Raw genomic sequence first — 16,279 nt, forward strand, 5'->3', positions numbered from 1 at the left:
ACATACTGTCCAGTAATGTTCCTCTGTTTATTATACCACCACAGATACACATACATTCAGCACCTACATTCAATCTCTGCGCACTGTAGCTTCCCTGCATTGTACCATGGTGTGCTATTTGCAAACACACACAGTGCCAGCACACAAATTCATCATGTGCTCACTGCACAATACTTCAACCTTCATATATTGCACTGATCGTAAGCACACATACACTCAAGCACATGCTTTCAATGCTCATGCACTGCACAGCACTAAATCTCTCATGTAATTTATTCCTCGCTGGAATACAAACACTCAGTAAGTGCACTAACAATACATGCACTGCTCTATTACTGTACTGTACTCTTCCCAGATAAACATACATCCAATGCAGTCACTACTGCACTACACCTACCTGATGTACGCCAAAGGTGAGTTAAGCACACAACAGCTGAACTTTTAAAAGTAGGCAGTGAGCCTGTAGGCCTCACTCCAATAATACAGGATAAAAAGGACCTGCTCACAACTACTGATCACTATCCGGTATGCTGCCACTACTGCCCTAATAGTTTGGTGAATGTGGTAACCTTCCACAACAGTAGCGATTATGGCTCCCCTCCCGCTCTAACAAGGCCGCAATCCACAAGACAGGCCTATGCCATGCTGCACATGCATGAACTGTGTTTGCCTAAGACAACAAAAATCAGCATTAGGGAATCCAGAAAACAGTAAGTTGGGCACTCAGGGCAAGGGTATGTCTTTTACCATGCAGAGGACTTTTCAGTTCCAACATGTGTAATGAAATATTCACTCAAAAACAAGCAAGCTGTAAAAAAAGGCTTTTATATTGAAAAATACAACTTCAAACAGTACAGACCTTAGCAATGTACAAAGAAATATTCCTGAATTGTGTTAAAAGTTAACAGATAACTTCGAGGTCACTATGGACAGTTTTAACCAGTCCCTAGTGCTTTTAGGCAGACTGCCTCTTGAAACATGGATTGCCTTACAAAGGGTCATCTTTTAAAGGTAAAAAAGGTTTTAACAAAGACAAAGACGTCAAAGTTAATTTCTTTTTTAGGTGGAAAGGAGTGAGTTTGTCCACCAACTCTAGTATGTAAAACTGTATCTGTAGTGCTAGCATTTACAACCCATTAGAAATTGTGGCATTTATTTCATTGGATTGGGCAATAATCAGTAGTAAATTCCCATGAAGCTCTTCTTCCTCATTGGAATTATTTTGTTATGCCCCCACTTCTAGCAAACTGTGATAAATCTTTGTTTCGCAGAAATTGTGAACATGGTTTTGTAACAAACCACAGGAAAGCATCTTGACCTTGTGAAGGGGTAAATTGTTTCAACTGCACTAGAATAATAAACTAAGCTTGGCAACATAGAACATAAATGGACAGTACTAACAACGGAAATGGCTGTGTCCATGTCTCGATTTCCAGCCTCAGGCTGGTTTCAATCAGTGCTTAATTTGTGCTTGTTGTTTCCGGTGCTGAGCACCAGCACTTATTTGTGAGGGCCGGGGCTTATTCTTATGCCTCAAGCATTTGCTGCAAGCAAAAGAGACATATGGGAAAGACGGAAGAAGGAAAAACTAAAAAGCGTCATAAAGGGAGAAAGTAGAAAGTTGCAGGATGAGCTGAAGGGGTAGGGGTAGCCGTAAGTGGATTGAAGAGGCCCGAGATGGCTTCAGGATTAGGCTGCCTCAGTATTCAGTGCTGGCAGATTTAATTACAGCAGCTTCGTGTTTAAGAAAAGGGCTTTGAGCACCGGCACCTCTTAATTTACAAATTAAGCACTGGTTTCAATCCAGTGTGAACTCGCGGGAGCTTTCTACAATCGCACAGGCGATCATGAAAGTGTCACCTGAAGAACTGCGCTTCAAGAGACCGAAAGAGCTGCGGATAGGCACATAAAAATATTCCACTGGAAATTAGCATCGTCTAATCCACCCAGAAAAATAACATTTCTGCCAAAAACCGGATAGGTAAGAACAGTAAAAAACTCGTGCTGGTTAGACACGGAGTACAAATCAGGCACATGTAAATTGAATTTCTTAATTTGCAAAGAGTACAACCAATATTTAGCCTACAAGAGTTTCCAACTCTGTCCCAACAACTTCGGCCCAGCTCAGTAGTAGGAGTATCGTTTTAGGGCTTGCTGCAACCAAGAAGTTGCCTTGGGCTCCATAACACACGACAAACTGCCTTTGCAACAGCAAATCAGACCACTACAACCAGGGGAGGGGGCACCGATAAAAAATGTTGAATAGGGTGGCAATGATGTTTGCACTTTGCTCCAGCTCTGAGTGGATCAACGTGAAGACAAACATCATCTCTTTGGAACCTTCCAGCATGAAACGACATGTTACACCTACATAGTCATGAAGGACAGTATCTGCTGCTCAATTGAACCACAGGACAGTGGAAACAAGAAACACCATGAGTGTAAGGAATAGCAAAACAAAAGGGGGTTCTTATTTCAGTCTGCTCTACTTCCCTGATGAAATAAATTGAAGACCCCCCCTGCTTCTAAACTGAATTATTTACAAAAAAAGTAACATATGTAACAGCTCAAAAAAGCAACTATTAAATTAATTAATTTCACCTACACGAAGATATTCTTTTTTCTCTATATTTAGAGGCAATGCACTGGTCTTCTTGTCGCCGAACAGGAGAGGTAATCCAGACACGACAGGAAATCACAGTCTTTAAGTACACAATCAATGCCAGATAATCTTATTCCTTCAGCTGCAATAGAATTTCTAGTTTACAACCCAATAAAATATGATTGTACGTCTCTGCCCTCCCTGCACCCAATGCACAGTCGTGGCTGCTAGATGTTTCAGTGACGTTTGTGATTGACATGAGCCCCTATTACATCACTTGTTATTCTCCGATAGTTACAAACACTGATTTGACAGTGGGGGTTCAACAGACACCGGCCACATAGAAACTATAAAAACATGTTCTTCAGCCTTCCAAAAAAAAATATATATATATATTTTTAAACGCACAGCAATTGTAGGGACACCGTACATGAAACACCTCCAAAATTTGTAAAGCTTAAGACATGACAAAAAGGTAAGAGAAAAATTAGACCAACAAATAAAATTACAGCACTTGAGGTTCGATTCTCCATATTGTCCTCGCTGCCATTTCCAGGCACTCGGATACTTTTGTTAAGTCAGCCATAAGATGTTCCAGTGGATAGCTAGGATTTTAAAGCTATTGACATATGAGGACCATGTTAGGCAGAGGCTATCAGAGCACCCTTGGCTTATACGAAGCACATAAGTCTACTTTTTTATGTCTATATTCAAGGCAATAATGCAGCTTGAGTCAAGTCAGCTTTAATCCTTCGAAGCCACAGAATTTCCATCTCTTCTCTAAGCTGGCTCCAACTCCACTCATCTCTTGCTGAAATGTGTGCTGTAGTCGCGTCATCAATGCTTCCACTTCACTGGTGCAGATCTGGAAATTAAAAAGACAAGAGGGTAATTTTACATAAAACAGCAAAGCAGCCAAACTGTAGATTTCACTACAAGTAAAAGCTAATCTTAGAGAGAAATGCTCCTCACTATTTTTTATCTTGGTGGGCTGATCACTATTAAGATGATAGTAGGTACTATTATTTTATACACCTTATTCATGACACCCATACCTTAAGTAGTTTTTTTTTTATCATTTGATTCCCTTCTTTCAATTCAAAATGTTTGTGGACGTCCAAGAAAGCCAGAAGCTCCTTAAACAGATTAAAATGATCTAACGATAAGAGAGACGTTCCACTATAACATACTTTAATCCGTTAAGGCAGGCCACGTATTGCTTAAGACATATGGTAACTGCGGACTTATTTCTTCTCCAATTGAATAACATGGTGTTTATTCTTTCCTGAGTTCTATTGTTTGTGGAGAACACTTTCACTTTTTTCTTCTCATGTTTTTCTAATATTTACTGATTCAATAATTCTTCTAATTGTAACTGTAGATAATTTTAGTAGCATATTATTTTATTTAATATATATTTATTGAACACGGTTTTGTTTTTACTAGATCCCTTACAATTTAAATAACATTTTATCAATCTTAAAAAGAGGTCGCAGGTAAAAAAGAGAGCGGGAGAGAGATCTGGTACATCTCTGCTCCCCCAGCCTTTCTGCTCTTGATTTGCAATGATGCCTATAGCCTGTCAGTGCCAACCAGGTGGATGGGCTGCCATTTTAGATTAGCGAGCCTGACGCTGAATAAATGGCCTGTACGTTGTGGGCCTGCAATGCAGTTAAGTCCAAACTCCGACTGAGACGATGATAACAAGAATCTGGCCAGTCCACCTTCTTTGATTACTGAACCTGGGTCTAGCTAGCAACACCCAGGTAAAAATCGGATCCTGCGTACACTGGAGCATTATAGATTTTTAAAATGTGCTATCCGGGGCACTATGAAAACGAGAGAAGTATGCGGTCTGTAGCGTTACAAGAAATCTCCCAAAGTGCTAGGTAAGACGTTTTGGAAATACTAGAACAGACTAAACTATTCTGCGAAAACGATCATGTGCTGGCGTAATCATCATACTATCCGTAACAAAAGCAATCTACTGCCTTCAAGGGAAAGTAGCACAGACATGAGCTATCACCGGGAGTGGCATCATGGTCCTGTTCTTTAATCATCGTGTGTAATTCGTCTGATCATCACATGCAATCTCCACAGATGTGCAGGAGTTTGTGCTCGTGCTTACGTTACCAATATACAATGGTACACCACTTTGGTCTCTCTATAGATAGTGGACTGATCTTACAACCATTTTAAGCTTATTAGATAAGAATAGGTGTGGCTAAACACAAACTAATTGATTGATCAAAAAGTGAGTACACCCAATTTCTGCCTACAACCACACTGAACCCCAGAATACGCAGATCCCAGAGTAAGAAAGCTGTAGAATAAATGGAACTTATATTTTTTCTCTAGAGAAGTAAGTGAACTCTTTGTTTGGATCTAGGACACTAATGCTGCCCAAAGCAAAAAGTCCACCCACATGGTATGCTTGGTTTTCAGAGGGAGTAAATTTACTGACCATTAAAACATATATTATTTGGCACAATGTCAGTCCAAGAAAGAGATATGTATATAGGTGTGATACATTAAATTTGATCAAAATGTTTACAAATATATAATTGTACATTAACTTTCAACATCACACCATAGCATATTTAAATGAAAAGGAATGTTTGTATTTCTTGAATACTAGATAAAATTATCAAAAAAGGGGCATTTATATTTTTGATGCCCATAAGTCATTATCAGGTCAGTTCAAGAAACACACAGTGGCTGCAAGCGACAAAAGCCCAATTTTGCCTCACAAGCTCAGCCTGCATTGATGCCAACGATAAGCAGTGTGTTTCTTAGACCTGTCAACTACAGACACCTGTTGGTTTATAACATCTTGGTCAACCAACAACTGATCAAGGCCACAGGCTGCCATCTCTGACTTTTGTATATTTGGCAGCAATTTAGGGGCACTTTATTTCGTTTCGGCTTCCTCCTGCTTCACAAAAAAATAAGCCACACCTGTTTTTCTATCCCCTTCCTACCCGTATGTAAAAAAGGACTGATACCCTCCAAATAAGCATAACAGACACGCTTTGGATTTGCTCCCCCAACATATTGGGCACAGGTTCTGGAAAGTATGCTGAGTGATTCAATCAGAAGAAGCGAGGGTGCCCTCCGCTGTCCTTTCGTTTGGAACAGATCATCTATTGTATTTATCCCCAGAACAGGCAGACCTTCTTGGAGGTGCCAGGTGATGGAGAAGGCTGTCAGAACAGAGTTTGGGGGATCACCACGTTAACTAACTCACCACGTGTAATGTACATTCATTGTTTGCTCTCTTTGCTAGGCTTGCTCCATTAAATCTATTTAGAATTTGATTTATAACATTCTATTCATTCATAGGGGACACTAATGTTTCAAACCTAATTCTACTCTTAGTATTTTCTGTCATTTTTTTCAGTTTTTTGTTTCAGATTTTTTCTATTCTTAACAGCTCTTTTCTCCTTGTTGCCAAGTGAATTATTACAATTATTTTCAACAGCAAAGGTGTACTAATCGTTTCTGCAATGATACTATACTCAGGCAGAGAACCCGGAGGGGCGGTGCAGTGGCAGGAATTATTTATAGAATTGACAGAGCAGGGGGCAGCTCTGGACACACAGGGCACCGATGCTCTGCTCTGGGCATACAAGATAGGACAATGCTCTGAATCTTCTAGGAACGCTCTGCACCAGTGGGCTGATCTCTAGTCTGTTGGGAGGAACTTTTGGCCGTCCTCAACTGCTCTTTTAAAAAGATAATTAATGTGTCAAAGGCTACAGCACTTCTTGGGCTGTAATGACGCTGGGACCAATTAAAAGGCGGTGAGAGGGCACGTTTAAGGACATCTTCCTAAAACGCGACTCGTTTTTTTTTTTTTAACAAGAGAGACAATTTCGGAATTTGTTTTAATGAATTGCTAAATTATTATATTCTGAAGGGTATGCCTACTACACACAGAACAAGACCTGAGGTTGGGGTGTGTGTTTGTTTACAAGGCTGTCTGCCAAAAGCAGATCATGGCCTTTTGAAGTTGCCTTTTACATTCGGTGGACTAGTGTGGTGAACGTGGACTGTATTTGTGACCATGTTTAATAGACATGTCCATCAAACGCATGCACCAGCAGGCCACTGACTGTTCGGTGGACCTACTTATGCCGTAGAAGCAGATCCATTTATTTCTCCAAACTGGAGTAGTAGGCATGACAGTAAAATGCAACAGGCATGAAATGTATATGAAAAACCATCGAAGCATGGCTTGACAGAAAATCTGTTTAAAATACAACAACTTAAGAAGATCACATATTTAAATAAAAACACACTTTCTTGAAAGGCATGTTTTGAATTGACAAAGTCCATTTATACTAACCTTGGCATCTAGACACTGCAAATAAGAGCATATATATTCTATGCTGGCTCCGAATGGGTGGACATGAAGAAATGTTGATATAATACCTAAAAAACACAATATTTTTTCAGATCATAATGCCATTCAGGGAGAAATATTATCACTATGACATGTGAAGACCCAAACAAAATAGTACTAATGCAACATACACCATTTTGGTATACGAGTCATTTTCCGTTTATGGAAGGTCTCCATCAAACTAAAACTGACATGGAAAATATCAATGTACATTTACAGCGCTAGCAAATCAATGAGCCCTAGGTCCTAAACAGAAGAGGAATATGGCCATTTTTAAAGGGCCTACTTCCATAGCTACAAATACTGACACTAAAGCGGAGAAAGACTGAATGGCAGGAATGGGCTACAAGGTGTTAAAGATTAGGTGGTGCCACTGAAGAAAACCTTGCAAGGTGAGAGAAAGAAAAGAACAGTTACTCACAGTCCCACTTTGGGCAGGTCTCTAAAATGGATGAAATACTGGTACTGTGTGTGCAGTATTGCATTGTAAAGAACTGTTCAATGCTCACATGAACAATATGTTAATGTAATACTAATTGAGGCATGGTTACAAATTAAACTGTTCAATGAAAACGCTATATCACCAAAAATGCCAACAGAGAATGGACTAAAGCAGGGCTGCTTCAGGCACCCTTACACATCTCTGCACATCTCAAATCAGCTAATGGTTTAACCACCCCCCCAACCACCCCCCACCCCCCCCCCCCCCAAGCAGGGACAGCATTCAGTCCCTCACTCAACTTGGGATTATTTTTCATAACATCACAATGTCTTCAGTATCAACCATCAAGACTGAATGAATACCGCCAGTGCTTTAAATGGGCCGGTACTCTCCGGTACTGAGTACCGGCACTTTTTTATTTTGAGAGGGAGAGTACCGGCATATCTCAAGAAAAACGTAATACTTTTAATTGGAGAGTACCGGCACTTCTCAGAAACAAGCAGGTACTCTGATAGAGAGTACCTGCACTTCTATTTTTCCATTTAAAGCACTGAATACCGCCTTGCCAATGGCCTCACAATTAATCAATCTAAAACAAAAGTAATGTGCTTTGGAAAACACAGCAAGCAGCGATCATGGGAAACCGGCAAGGCACCAGTCGAGAAAGTAAATTACTATGAGTACCTAGGCACACTTACTGATTAGAAATTAACTTGGGCTCACCCTTTCCAAGTAAGCACAAACGAGATATTTCATAAATCAATTAAAAGGATTTCTAGGATCTATGGCATGAGTGGCTAGGTCAGGCAATCAAAGCCTTAAACATAAAAGGTATTCCCATACTTCTTTATGTGTTACCAGTATTCAACAATAAAATAATTTTAGGTATGAACGTGACATTTACGCAAAGTATCAAAGTCAAGCTGCATCTGTGGATGCAGTAAACCAAACATCAACACAATAAAGTGGTTAATTCTGGAAGTGTTAAAAATAAACCACTTCAGGGAAATTAATTTAGATCTTTCAAAACTCAAACTAATTTAAGATCAAAAATTACCATAATTAAGGTCTCTAGTTGACCTGCCAAGAAATACTCGTAAAAAAACGAATAAAAAAAATATTGTTTGGAAATAGCCAAATGGAAGACATAATATTATCTTCAACATATAAATCCTCAGAGAACTAGTTTAAATTACATTAAAGAAAGCCTACCTTTACTCAAATTTGGTGTCTACAGTAGAAAGGAAACGTTGGGGACTTAGGCCCTCATTCTGACCTTGGCGGGCGGCGGAGGCCGCCCGCCAAAGTCCCGCCGTCAGGTTACCGTTCCGCGGTCGAAAGACCGCGGCGGTAATTCTGACTTTCCCGCTGGGCTGGCGGGCGGTCGCCTTCAGACCACCAGCCAGCCCAGCGGGAAAGAGGCTTCCACGATGAAGCCGGCTCGGAATCGAGCCGGCGGAGTGGAAGCTGTGCGACGGGTGCAGTTGCACCCGTCGCGTATTTCACTGTCTGCACAGCAGACAGTGAAATACATGTAGGGGCCCTCTTACAGGGGCCCCTGCAATGCCCATGCCAGTGGCATGGGCACTGCAGGGGCCCCCAGGGACCCCGCGACCCCCCCTACCGCCATCCGGATCTCGGCGGTCCGACCGCCGGGATCTGGATGGCGGTAGGGGGGGTCGGAATCCCCGCGGCGGTGCAGCAAGCTGCGCCGCCGCGGAGGATTCAATGGGGCGGCGGTACACTGGCGGGACCCCGCCAGTGGTGCCGGTCCGACCGCGGCTTTACCGCCGCGGTCGGAATCCCCATTGGAGCACCGCCGGCCTGTCGGCGGTGCTCCCGCGGTCCTCCGCCCTGGCGGTCAAAGACCGCCAGGGTCAGAATGACCACCTTAGACTATTGTCCATAGCTTTATCCCAGACTGAACCTTCAAGGAACTCGCAGTGTCATTGCCACTAAGGGACGCCGACGTTGCGGAAATAAGGACAAAACTATCAGGCGCCTTATCCATTTCTGTCCAAACTTACTGGATTCACTCATAAGTTATCTACTGGCAGCCTTCAAAGAAGCGAATATAAAATAGTCACTCCAGCAGTTAATGTGTAAACCACTGCACAATCGAACTTTTTTATTGGTAAACTTATGAAGAGTTTGGATCATATTACCTTGATCATATTAGTTAAGATGACAGCTGTTTTCTCCAATTAATTCATTCTGATTTTTATTAATGCCATCTTGTTTTTTTTAGCTGTGTCTGTTCTACAGCCTTTGAAAAGTGTGTGTATTTTAAACTATTGTAATCACTGGTAAATACAATACATTATTACGGCATACCACTAAAGCCAGAAACTAGGAAATATGCAGGTCCACTTTTACTAGACAATATGGGCGCAAGAAACACTTTCTCTGGAAGGCAAATTGCAATACACGCTGTCATGGCACAGAGACATGAATTGACATGTAGTAGTGAGAGACCAGAAGGAAATATAAGGATCTGCAATTCCTATGAAACTGCTTGAATGCTATACTACATATGGTACGAAAGAGGCAGAATAAAAGCAGTTTTTCTGAACTGTTCAGAGGTATGTCAGCTGTCATGTGATCAGAAGATACACCTAACATCTGCAACGAAGAGGTAAAGGGATTAAGGACTACTCATGATTTACAGACTCCTTTGCACTACCAGTGGCAGCTATTATTAGTTTCTGTGGGGCTGCTGCGGAACCCAGAGGAACCCAAGACATTCCCCTGTAACATAAGGTAAGAGGCTGCGCCAAACTGGGCTCCTTCATGCTTTTTTTAATGAATGGTTGGTGCTCCTGGACTTTTGCACAGACGGCCTTCTGAATGATTGGCTTGGATGTTAGGGTTACCCTTCGCTATTTGCAAAAATCTATTTAGTTACACTACTAAATGCCAGATAGAGGGTGGCTACTGCCCTCAGAGCAATAATACGGGCACCATTCCCTTCTTCTGCTACGTTTTCTTTTTCTCTAGATCCTGTCTGAGGCCAATAATCAGGGATTCCCTCTACTGCGAAAACATGGATTTGTAACTGCCTAGTATAACGTCGGCATGAGGTCTTGTAATGCCTTGCTGATGGCGACCCTGGCCTGTCCTTTGAGAAACCTATCTGAGTACAGAAACTACGCCAACCTGGTTAAGTATAGGACTGCAGCCCAACTATCAAAAACATCAAATAAAATAGCTGGAGCTTCACTCCAACTCTGGGAAGATTTACACTGATTCAGAACTACTTGTCCTCTGCTGTGATAATTCCTAAATGTAGACTGCCAGGCTGCCCATTTCCTTAAAGCTAGAACTAAAGTAGATGCCTTTCGGAAGCTCTGCTAGCCTGTTTAGCTGCTCAACTTACCTGCTTGGAAGCTCCCAGACAGCCCAATGTGCCAATGGATGCAGATACAGCTTACTGAGAAGACACCTCTATCCCTTACCAGAGACCTGAGAAGACTTTGAAGAAGCCATCATCATTGTGTGCAGGTTATCTGAGCTGTGACTCTGCTTGGCAAGCACACTCTCTCCCTATTTCAACATTTGCGAATTGCTTCTGCTTACTTCTTGTCCTCACCAGCACGTTCCTGGTTCCCATTAATCTTCATTTGGTGATGTATATGTATGGGCCTATATCAACCTAAAGGGGCTGGATGCTGGAAGAGGCATCCAAGTTATACTTGTGGGCTCCCTTGAACATGCCTTGCGAGGCATTTGTCTAGAGCCTGGTTTGAGTCGGTTGGGAAAAGGAGATTGTACGGGCCTTGTGTGTGCTTCTTCTTCCTGTTGGTTCACACATAAAATTGGCCCAGTGAGCGAGATAACCACCCAAGATCAGCAAAAGATATTTGTCCCCCGATTGTGGAGCCTGTAACCCTAGATTCTAAACCTGAACCATGCGATAGGCATATCTTCCTGGTTCTACACAGCTGAACACCAAGGCACAATGTTCTGCTGTTGTAGGATCCTGCTGCTTTCCTTTATAAATTCCACCAACTGTACTGGGTCTTTCTGTAACAATACTTGTCTTTCAGTGACGTCTGAATCGTTTAGTGACTAGAAACAATATTATAAGAGTTAGTGCTTTTAGCAGAGAGAAAGTGATCCTTCCTGTTTGGTTGTTATTTTGTGCTGGAAAGAGGATTATTGGTAGGGGCATTTAAGTACCTATACTTAGCAATAGGCCACTAACGCCCCAATAGGTCCAGTCAGGTCTCAATAAATTAATCCCCGCTCAAACCTTGGTAGCTTGGCAACGAGCGACAAGGCTTAACTTAGGAGACAAGTGTGTAAAGCATTTAAAAATCACAAAACAGTAAAGTAAAACACAATAAATATCCAACACAAATTCATAAAAATAGATTATATTTTTATCTTTAAATGACACCAAAATGATTAAAATCAGATAAGGGGAACCGGAGCTATACATTTTTAAAGAAACTAAAAGCACCAACCTGGTCATCTGGTCTCACTACACCGGGGCAAAGTCAAAGTTTGAGGCGGACCGCGATGGAGCCCTGCTACAGCAAGCGGGAGGCCTCGGCCAAAAGTTTTCTTCAGACTTAGGGTTTTTCTTGAAGATTTTCTTCAGCGGTACAAGGTCACCAATCCAATCCGACCTCCCTGTAGCCCTTTTTGGATATGCGTCGCAGGAGACCTCGGTGAAGAATTCTACTTTCAGACTTAGATGATTTTTCAGGACGGAAATCTTCGTCCGGGCCAAAGCTGAATCTTGATCCGATGTCCCTGGAGCCCTCCTCAGACATGCTGCACAGGAAATCCCGGTCAACTTTTTTACATTTGGACTTTGTCACTTTTTTGGAACGTTTTCCTTCCAACGGCAGTCGAACATCCACAGCAAGCAGAGTTTGATGCAAGGTTGTCGGATCACCTTTCCATGAGCCCCCGATGAAATCCTGTAAGTCTGGGGGTCCAGAGCTTTATAGCGGGACAAACCTGCAAGACAGGTCGGGCGCGGTTGATGTAAGCCAGCTTGACTCACCACGGTGGGTCGACCTCTTTTATACAGCTTTTTTCCAAAATTTCTCCAAACTTCTGGATCTTCTTCCAGAAGGTCTTTGAAGGTCCTTTAGGAGTCCACAACTCAACCAAAGGTTCCAGAAGCTCTGAGTTACTCTTTGAGGGTTAGGACTCCAACTCCCAGAATGCACCTAGTTCAAATCCCAAAAATGACCACTAGCCACTGGTCAGTTCTTTCAGGTTTTGATGCAGGGGACTCTGGTTAGCTAATTTTTCACCTGTAGCAAGCAGGGAGTCCCTTCTTGAACCAGTTGAAGGTAGGTAAAGTCCTTTTAGTGGTGAAGCCCAAGTTTGCAGCTGGAGCAGTCCTTTAGAGTGCAGTGTCCAGGTGCAGATCAGGGGTCCAGAAGGTCAGTCCTTCTTCTGATGTTGTTCTTTGTAGGGATCTCAGGTGTGGGTGCAGCGCTGCCATATGTATCCTTGCTCCTGGGGTGAAAAGCAAGGGGGGGGTTGGGCAACTGTCCAATCAAAAGCAGGACAGCACCCTCTTGTATGATCACTTCATAGGAAGTGTGGCAAAAATCAATCCCAGGGCGCAACATTCGTTAAATATCCAAAATGGCCACTGGTGTGGCTATGTTTCCTTAACAAACCCCTCTCTAGCCCTAATGTAATCTAATCAGGGGGTCACATGGCTGTCTGGGTTTGCAGGAAATGGGGGAGGTCCTGAGCTGCTCCAAAAGTCCTTTCCTCCTTTGAAGACCAGTTTGGCTGCTCTCCCTCCATCCTGTTTCACCATCTGCTGAGGCAGATCTCCTCCCCCAGGCACTTCCTTTGTCTTCAGCCCAGGCCACTTCTCACCTAATTAGGGCAGCCTGGCCAGGCTGCCAGAGGCTGACTAATCACAGAAGGGCACTACAGAGCTGAAGTTGGCAAATTTCAGGTAGAGTCCTAAAACTCTTTCCATGAACTAGTTATATTAAATTCAACAATAAGAAGTAGCTGGATTTATTATACCAGTAAGTTTGATACCAAACTTGAAATATATAGATCCTACTGGGACTTTATTAAGATAAAGTTTCCCCATTTTAGCCTATTCACTACAATGAGGAAAAAACAAATTTGGCTATTTTTCCACACCAGGGTTTATAAAACAATTGTATAAGGTCCCTAATTATAGTTACATAGCACCCAGCCCTAGGTGCTCCTAGGGCACACCTTAGGGGTGACATATGTACAAAATAAGGTATTTTAAGACTTTGGAAGTACTCTTCAATCCAAAGTCAAATTTTCAAATAACTTTACTTTAAAAGCAGCCAGCAAGGCAGGCCTGCCTTTAAAATGACACTGGGCACCTCAGCTGTGCACCTATGTATGCATCACCTGTCCTGGGGTCCCTAAACCTACATGCCCTACCATATACTAGGGACTTATAGGTAGGTTGACACAACCAGTTATAATTAGCCTTCTTTGCATACTCATTTTACACGGAGCACAGGCCCTGGGACTGGTCAGCAGTGCCCAAGGCACTATCAGAGTCAGGAATACACCAGCAAAATGTGAATAATGGGGGCAAAAAGTTAGGGGGCTTTTGCAATCAGCCCAGTTTTCTCACATTTTGTTTCTTAAACTGCAGCATTCACAATCAAATAGTTAACATGAAAAGTGATTTTTATGTGCAGCCAGGGTGCCTAGTGTCATTAACGTATTTTATTGTATTATTCTAGATAGTGGTATTAGTGTTAGTGGTATTAGTGTGTTCTCTAAAGTAACTGGAAACCTTGCTGAACATCCCCACCTTCACAGTAACTGTGATAAGTGTGTTGTCCTGTACTCAGTGATTTGATTGTGCAAGTGGACACCAATGGTACTTATTTCTAGGGATTTTTTTTTTTCATATGCTGTGCACTGTTACTTGGGTTCAGAATGGTTGGGATGAAGTTAGAACGTGCCCCTTACAAAAGAGAGTGAGAGCGATCACCGCTGGTGGAGCCAGGAATGGACTACAGACAATTGCGTATGGTCAGTGTCAGGCAATGATTGGCAGCCACATGGCAGATCATCATGTGCATGCTGCTGCTGGCCAAGCTTGGAGAGTAGGATGCACTGCCTTCACAAAGCAGCAGCAGAGAGTAAGGAGGCCTGGGAGCAGTTAGGCAATTCCAAACATACGTGGTAGCCATGAGAAGATTGAAGCTAAGTCTCAAGAGACCATGGAGTAGAAGGACAGTGCCAGGGAATTCAAGACCTAAATTCCATCATGACATCTACAGAGCGGGTAGGTGCTTGTAATTGGCTCCTAGTGCTCAGGGACTATGTAACAACCTGATCTTTTGGTAGTTATTGGGATTGACTGCATGCTCTGGGGTGTAATGTGTGCACAGCCTTGGGCTATGTGCTTGCCAAGGTGTTGCTTCCTCCTCTGGGGGTTCTGCAGTGCTTGTTCCTAGAGACTGTGAAGGGGTACCATGGGACTCAGATTTAGTGGGTGTAATGCATTCACTGTTAAAGGCATGGGCTAATCCTGGTCTCCTGTGTTGTGGGCTTTTAGGAGTTCACAGTTATACAAGCAGGTGCTGCTGAGAATGGGGTTTTCCTGGAAGCACTGTACCAGCTGTGTGCAAGGACATTCTCTGCAGTGGTGGTGAAGCATTCTTTGTTGTCACTGTCAGTGGGTAGCAGGGCCTCCTAAAGATGACAGTGAACAGTGGTGTTGTCATTATTCCAACACCGCAGAGGAGCACCCTCCTAGTGGCAGTAATGAAAAGTGTGTTGTCACTAATTCTGACAGGGGACATGTAAACCAGTGCTGATGGTGGTGATAAATGGCGGATTCTATTTTCACAAACACCTCCTGATGACAGTGAGCGATGCCTGTTACTGTGCTGATTGTAAGCATGATAGTCAACAGGTGCCGAGTGGAGTGTAGGTGTCATTGTTCGACCTGCCTGGTGGTAGCTAGAGGTTAGTTGTTGGTGATATGCTTATATGTTCTCACAGATGGCATGAGCAGATTCTATGTTCCTGTAATGTCTCAAGCTTTGGGGGTCAGAAATGGTTGCTTGAGTTTAAGTGATGGTCATTAGAGGTAAGCATTTGTGTCTTTTGTGCAGCATAAGGGTTCCTTGGAGCATTTGTAATGGACATATAGTTCAGGGCCACCAGGTGGTGGTATATCGGTAGCGCTGTCCGTCATCCATGCTGGGGTTCATAGAGAAATCGGTGGGCGCAGATCATTCCTCTTTCACTTCTTCTGTAAACAAACCGGACGCTAGAAACCGAACAAACGAATGCGCGCGCATCTCATTATGGCTAGCCTTGGCTGTCTCTGTTGGAAGGCTCCTGAATTAATGTTTTTTGCTTGCTTGACGAGTACGAAGCAATTAAGAGCAGGAAATACGGTATTGTAGTGGATGTGCATTTCAAGGCTGAGTGCCCTATTAGTAGTCAAAGGCTTTTACAACTAGGAGGACATGAATGTGGCATTGTGTCGCAGGCAATCTTACTGTGTGTCAGTTATCATGCAGAGGCAAAGTATCGTGGGACTGAGTTCGCAAGACCTGCAATTATCTCGCTGTCCCCAAACACAGGAGTAAGAAATGATTCAGACAAAACAGTTGTCTCCTCTGCAGGCGAATAAAGGTTTTCTGCGTACCGTAGAGCAATGAAGAGGCCCTGAAGGTACATTCGTGCATATATACTTGAAACCGGTAATTGGCACTCTGTTTATGTCCCTTAAAAATATATCGGTCTGTCAATGTAGAGCATCTCGCAATCATGCATGAAAACTATAGTCCCGAGTCTCTCAATTTTTTGTGCACATAAATGAAAGACATGT

General features: G+C 42.8%; 1 protein-coding gene across 9 annotated transcripts in view; it reads right to left on the reverse strand.

Annotated features, from left to right (window-relative positions):
- Positions 1-809: 809 nt before the first annotated feature.
- Positions 810-16,279, reverse strand: part of ENOX2 (ecto-NOX disulfide-thiol exchanger 2) — a 1,066,406-nt gene continuing 1,050,936 nt past the window's right edge. For all 9 annotated transcript variants that reach the window (XM_069214160.1, XM_069214117.1, XM_069214142.1 and 6 more), the window contains 2 exons: positions 6,951-7,036; positions 810-3,467 (listed from right to left, as the gene is read on the reverse strand). In XM_069214160.1, coding sequence (XP_069070261.1) covers positions 3,336-3,467; positions 6,951-7,036 — 218 coding nt within the window. In that variant the 3' untranslated portion in view covers positions 810-3,335. The remainder of the gene's footprint in view (positions 3,468-6,950; positions 7,037-16,279) is intronic.

The sequence above is a fragment of the Pleurodeles waltl genome, chromosome 2_1 (genome assembly GCF_031143425.1).
Source record: "Pleurodeles waltl isolate 20211129_DDA chromosome 2_1, aPleWal1.hap1.20221129, whole genome shotgun sequence".
NCBI classification, from domain to species: Eukaryota; Metazoa; Chordata; class Amphibia; order Caudata; family Salamandridae; genus Pleurodeles; species Pleurodeles waltl.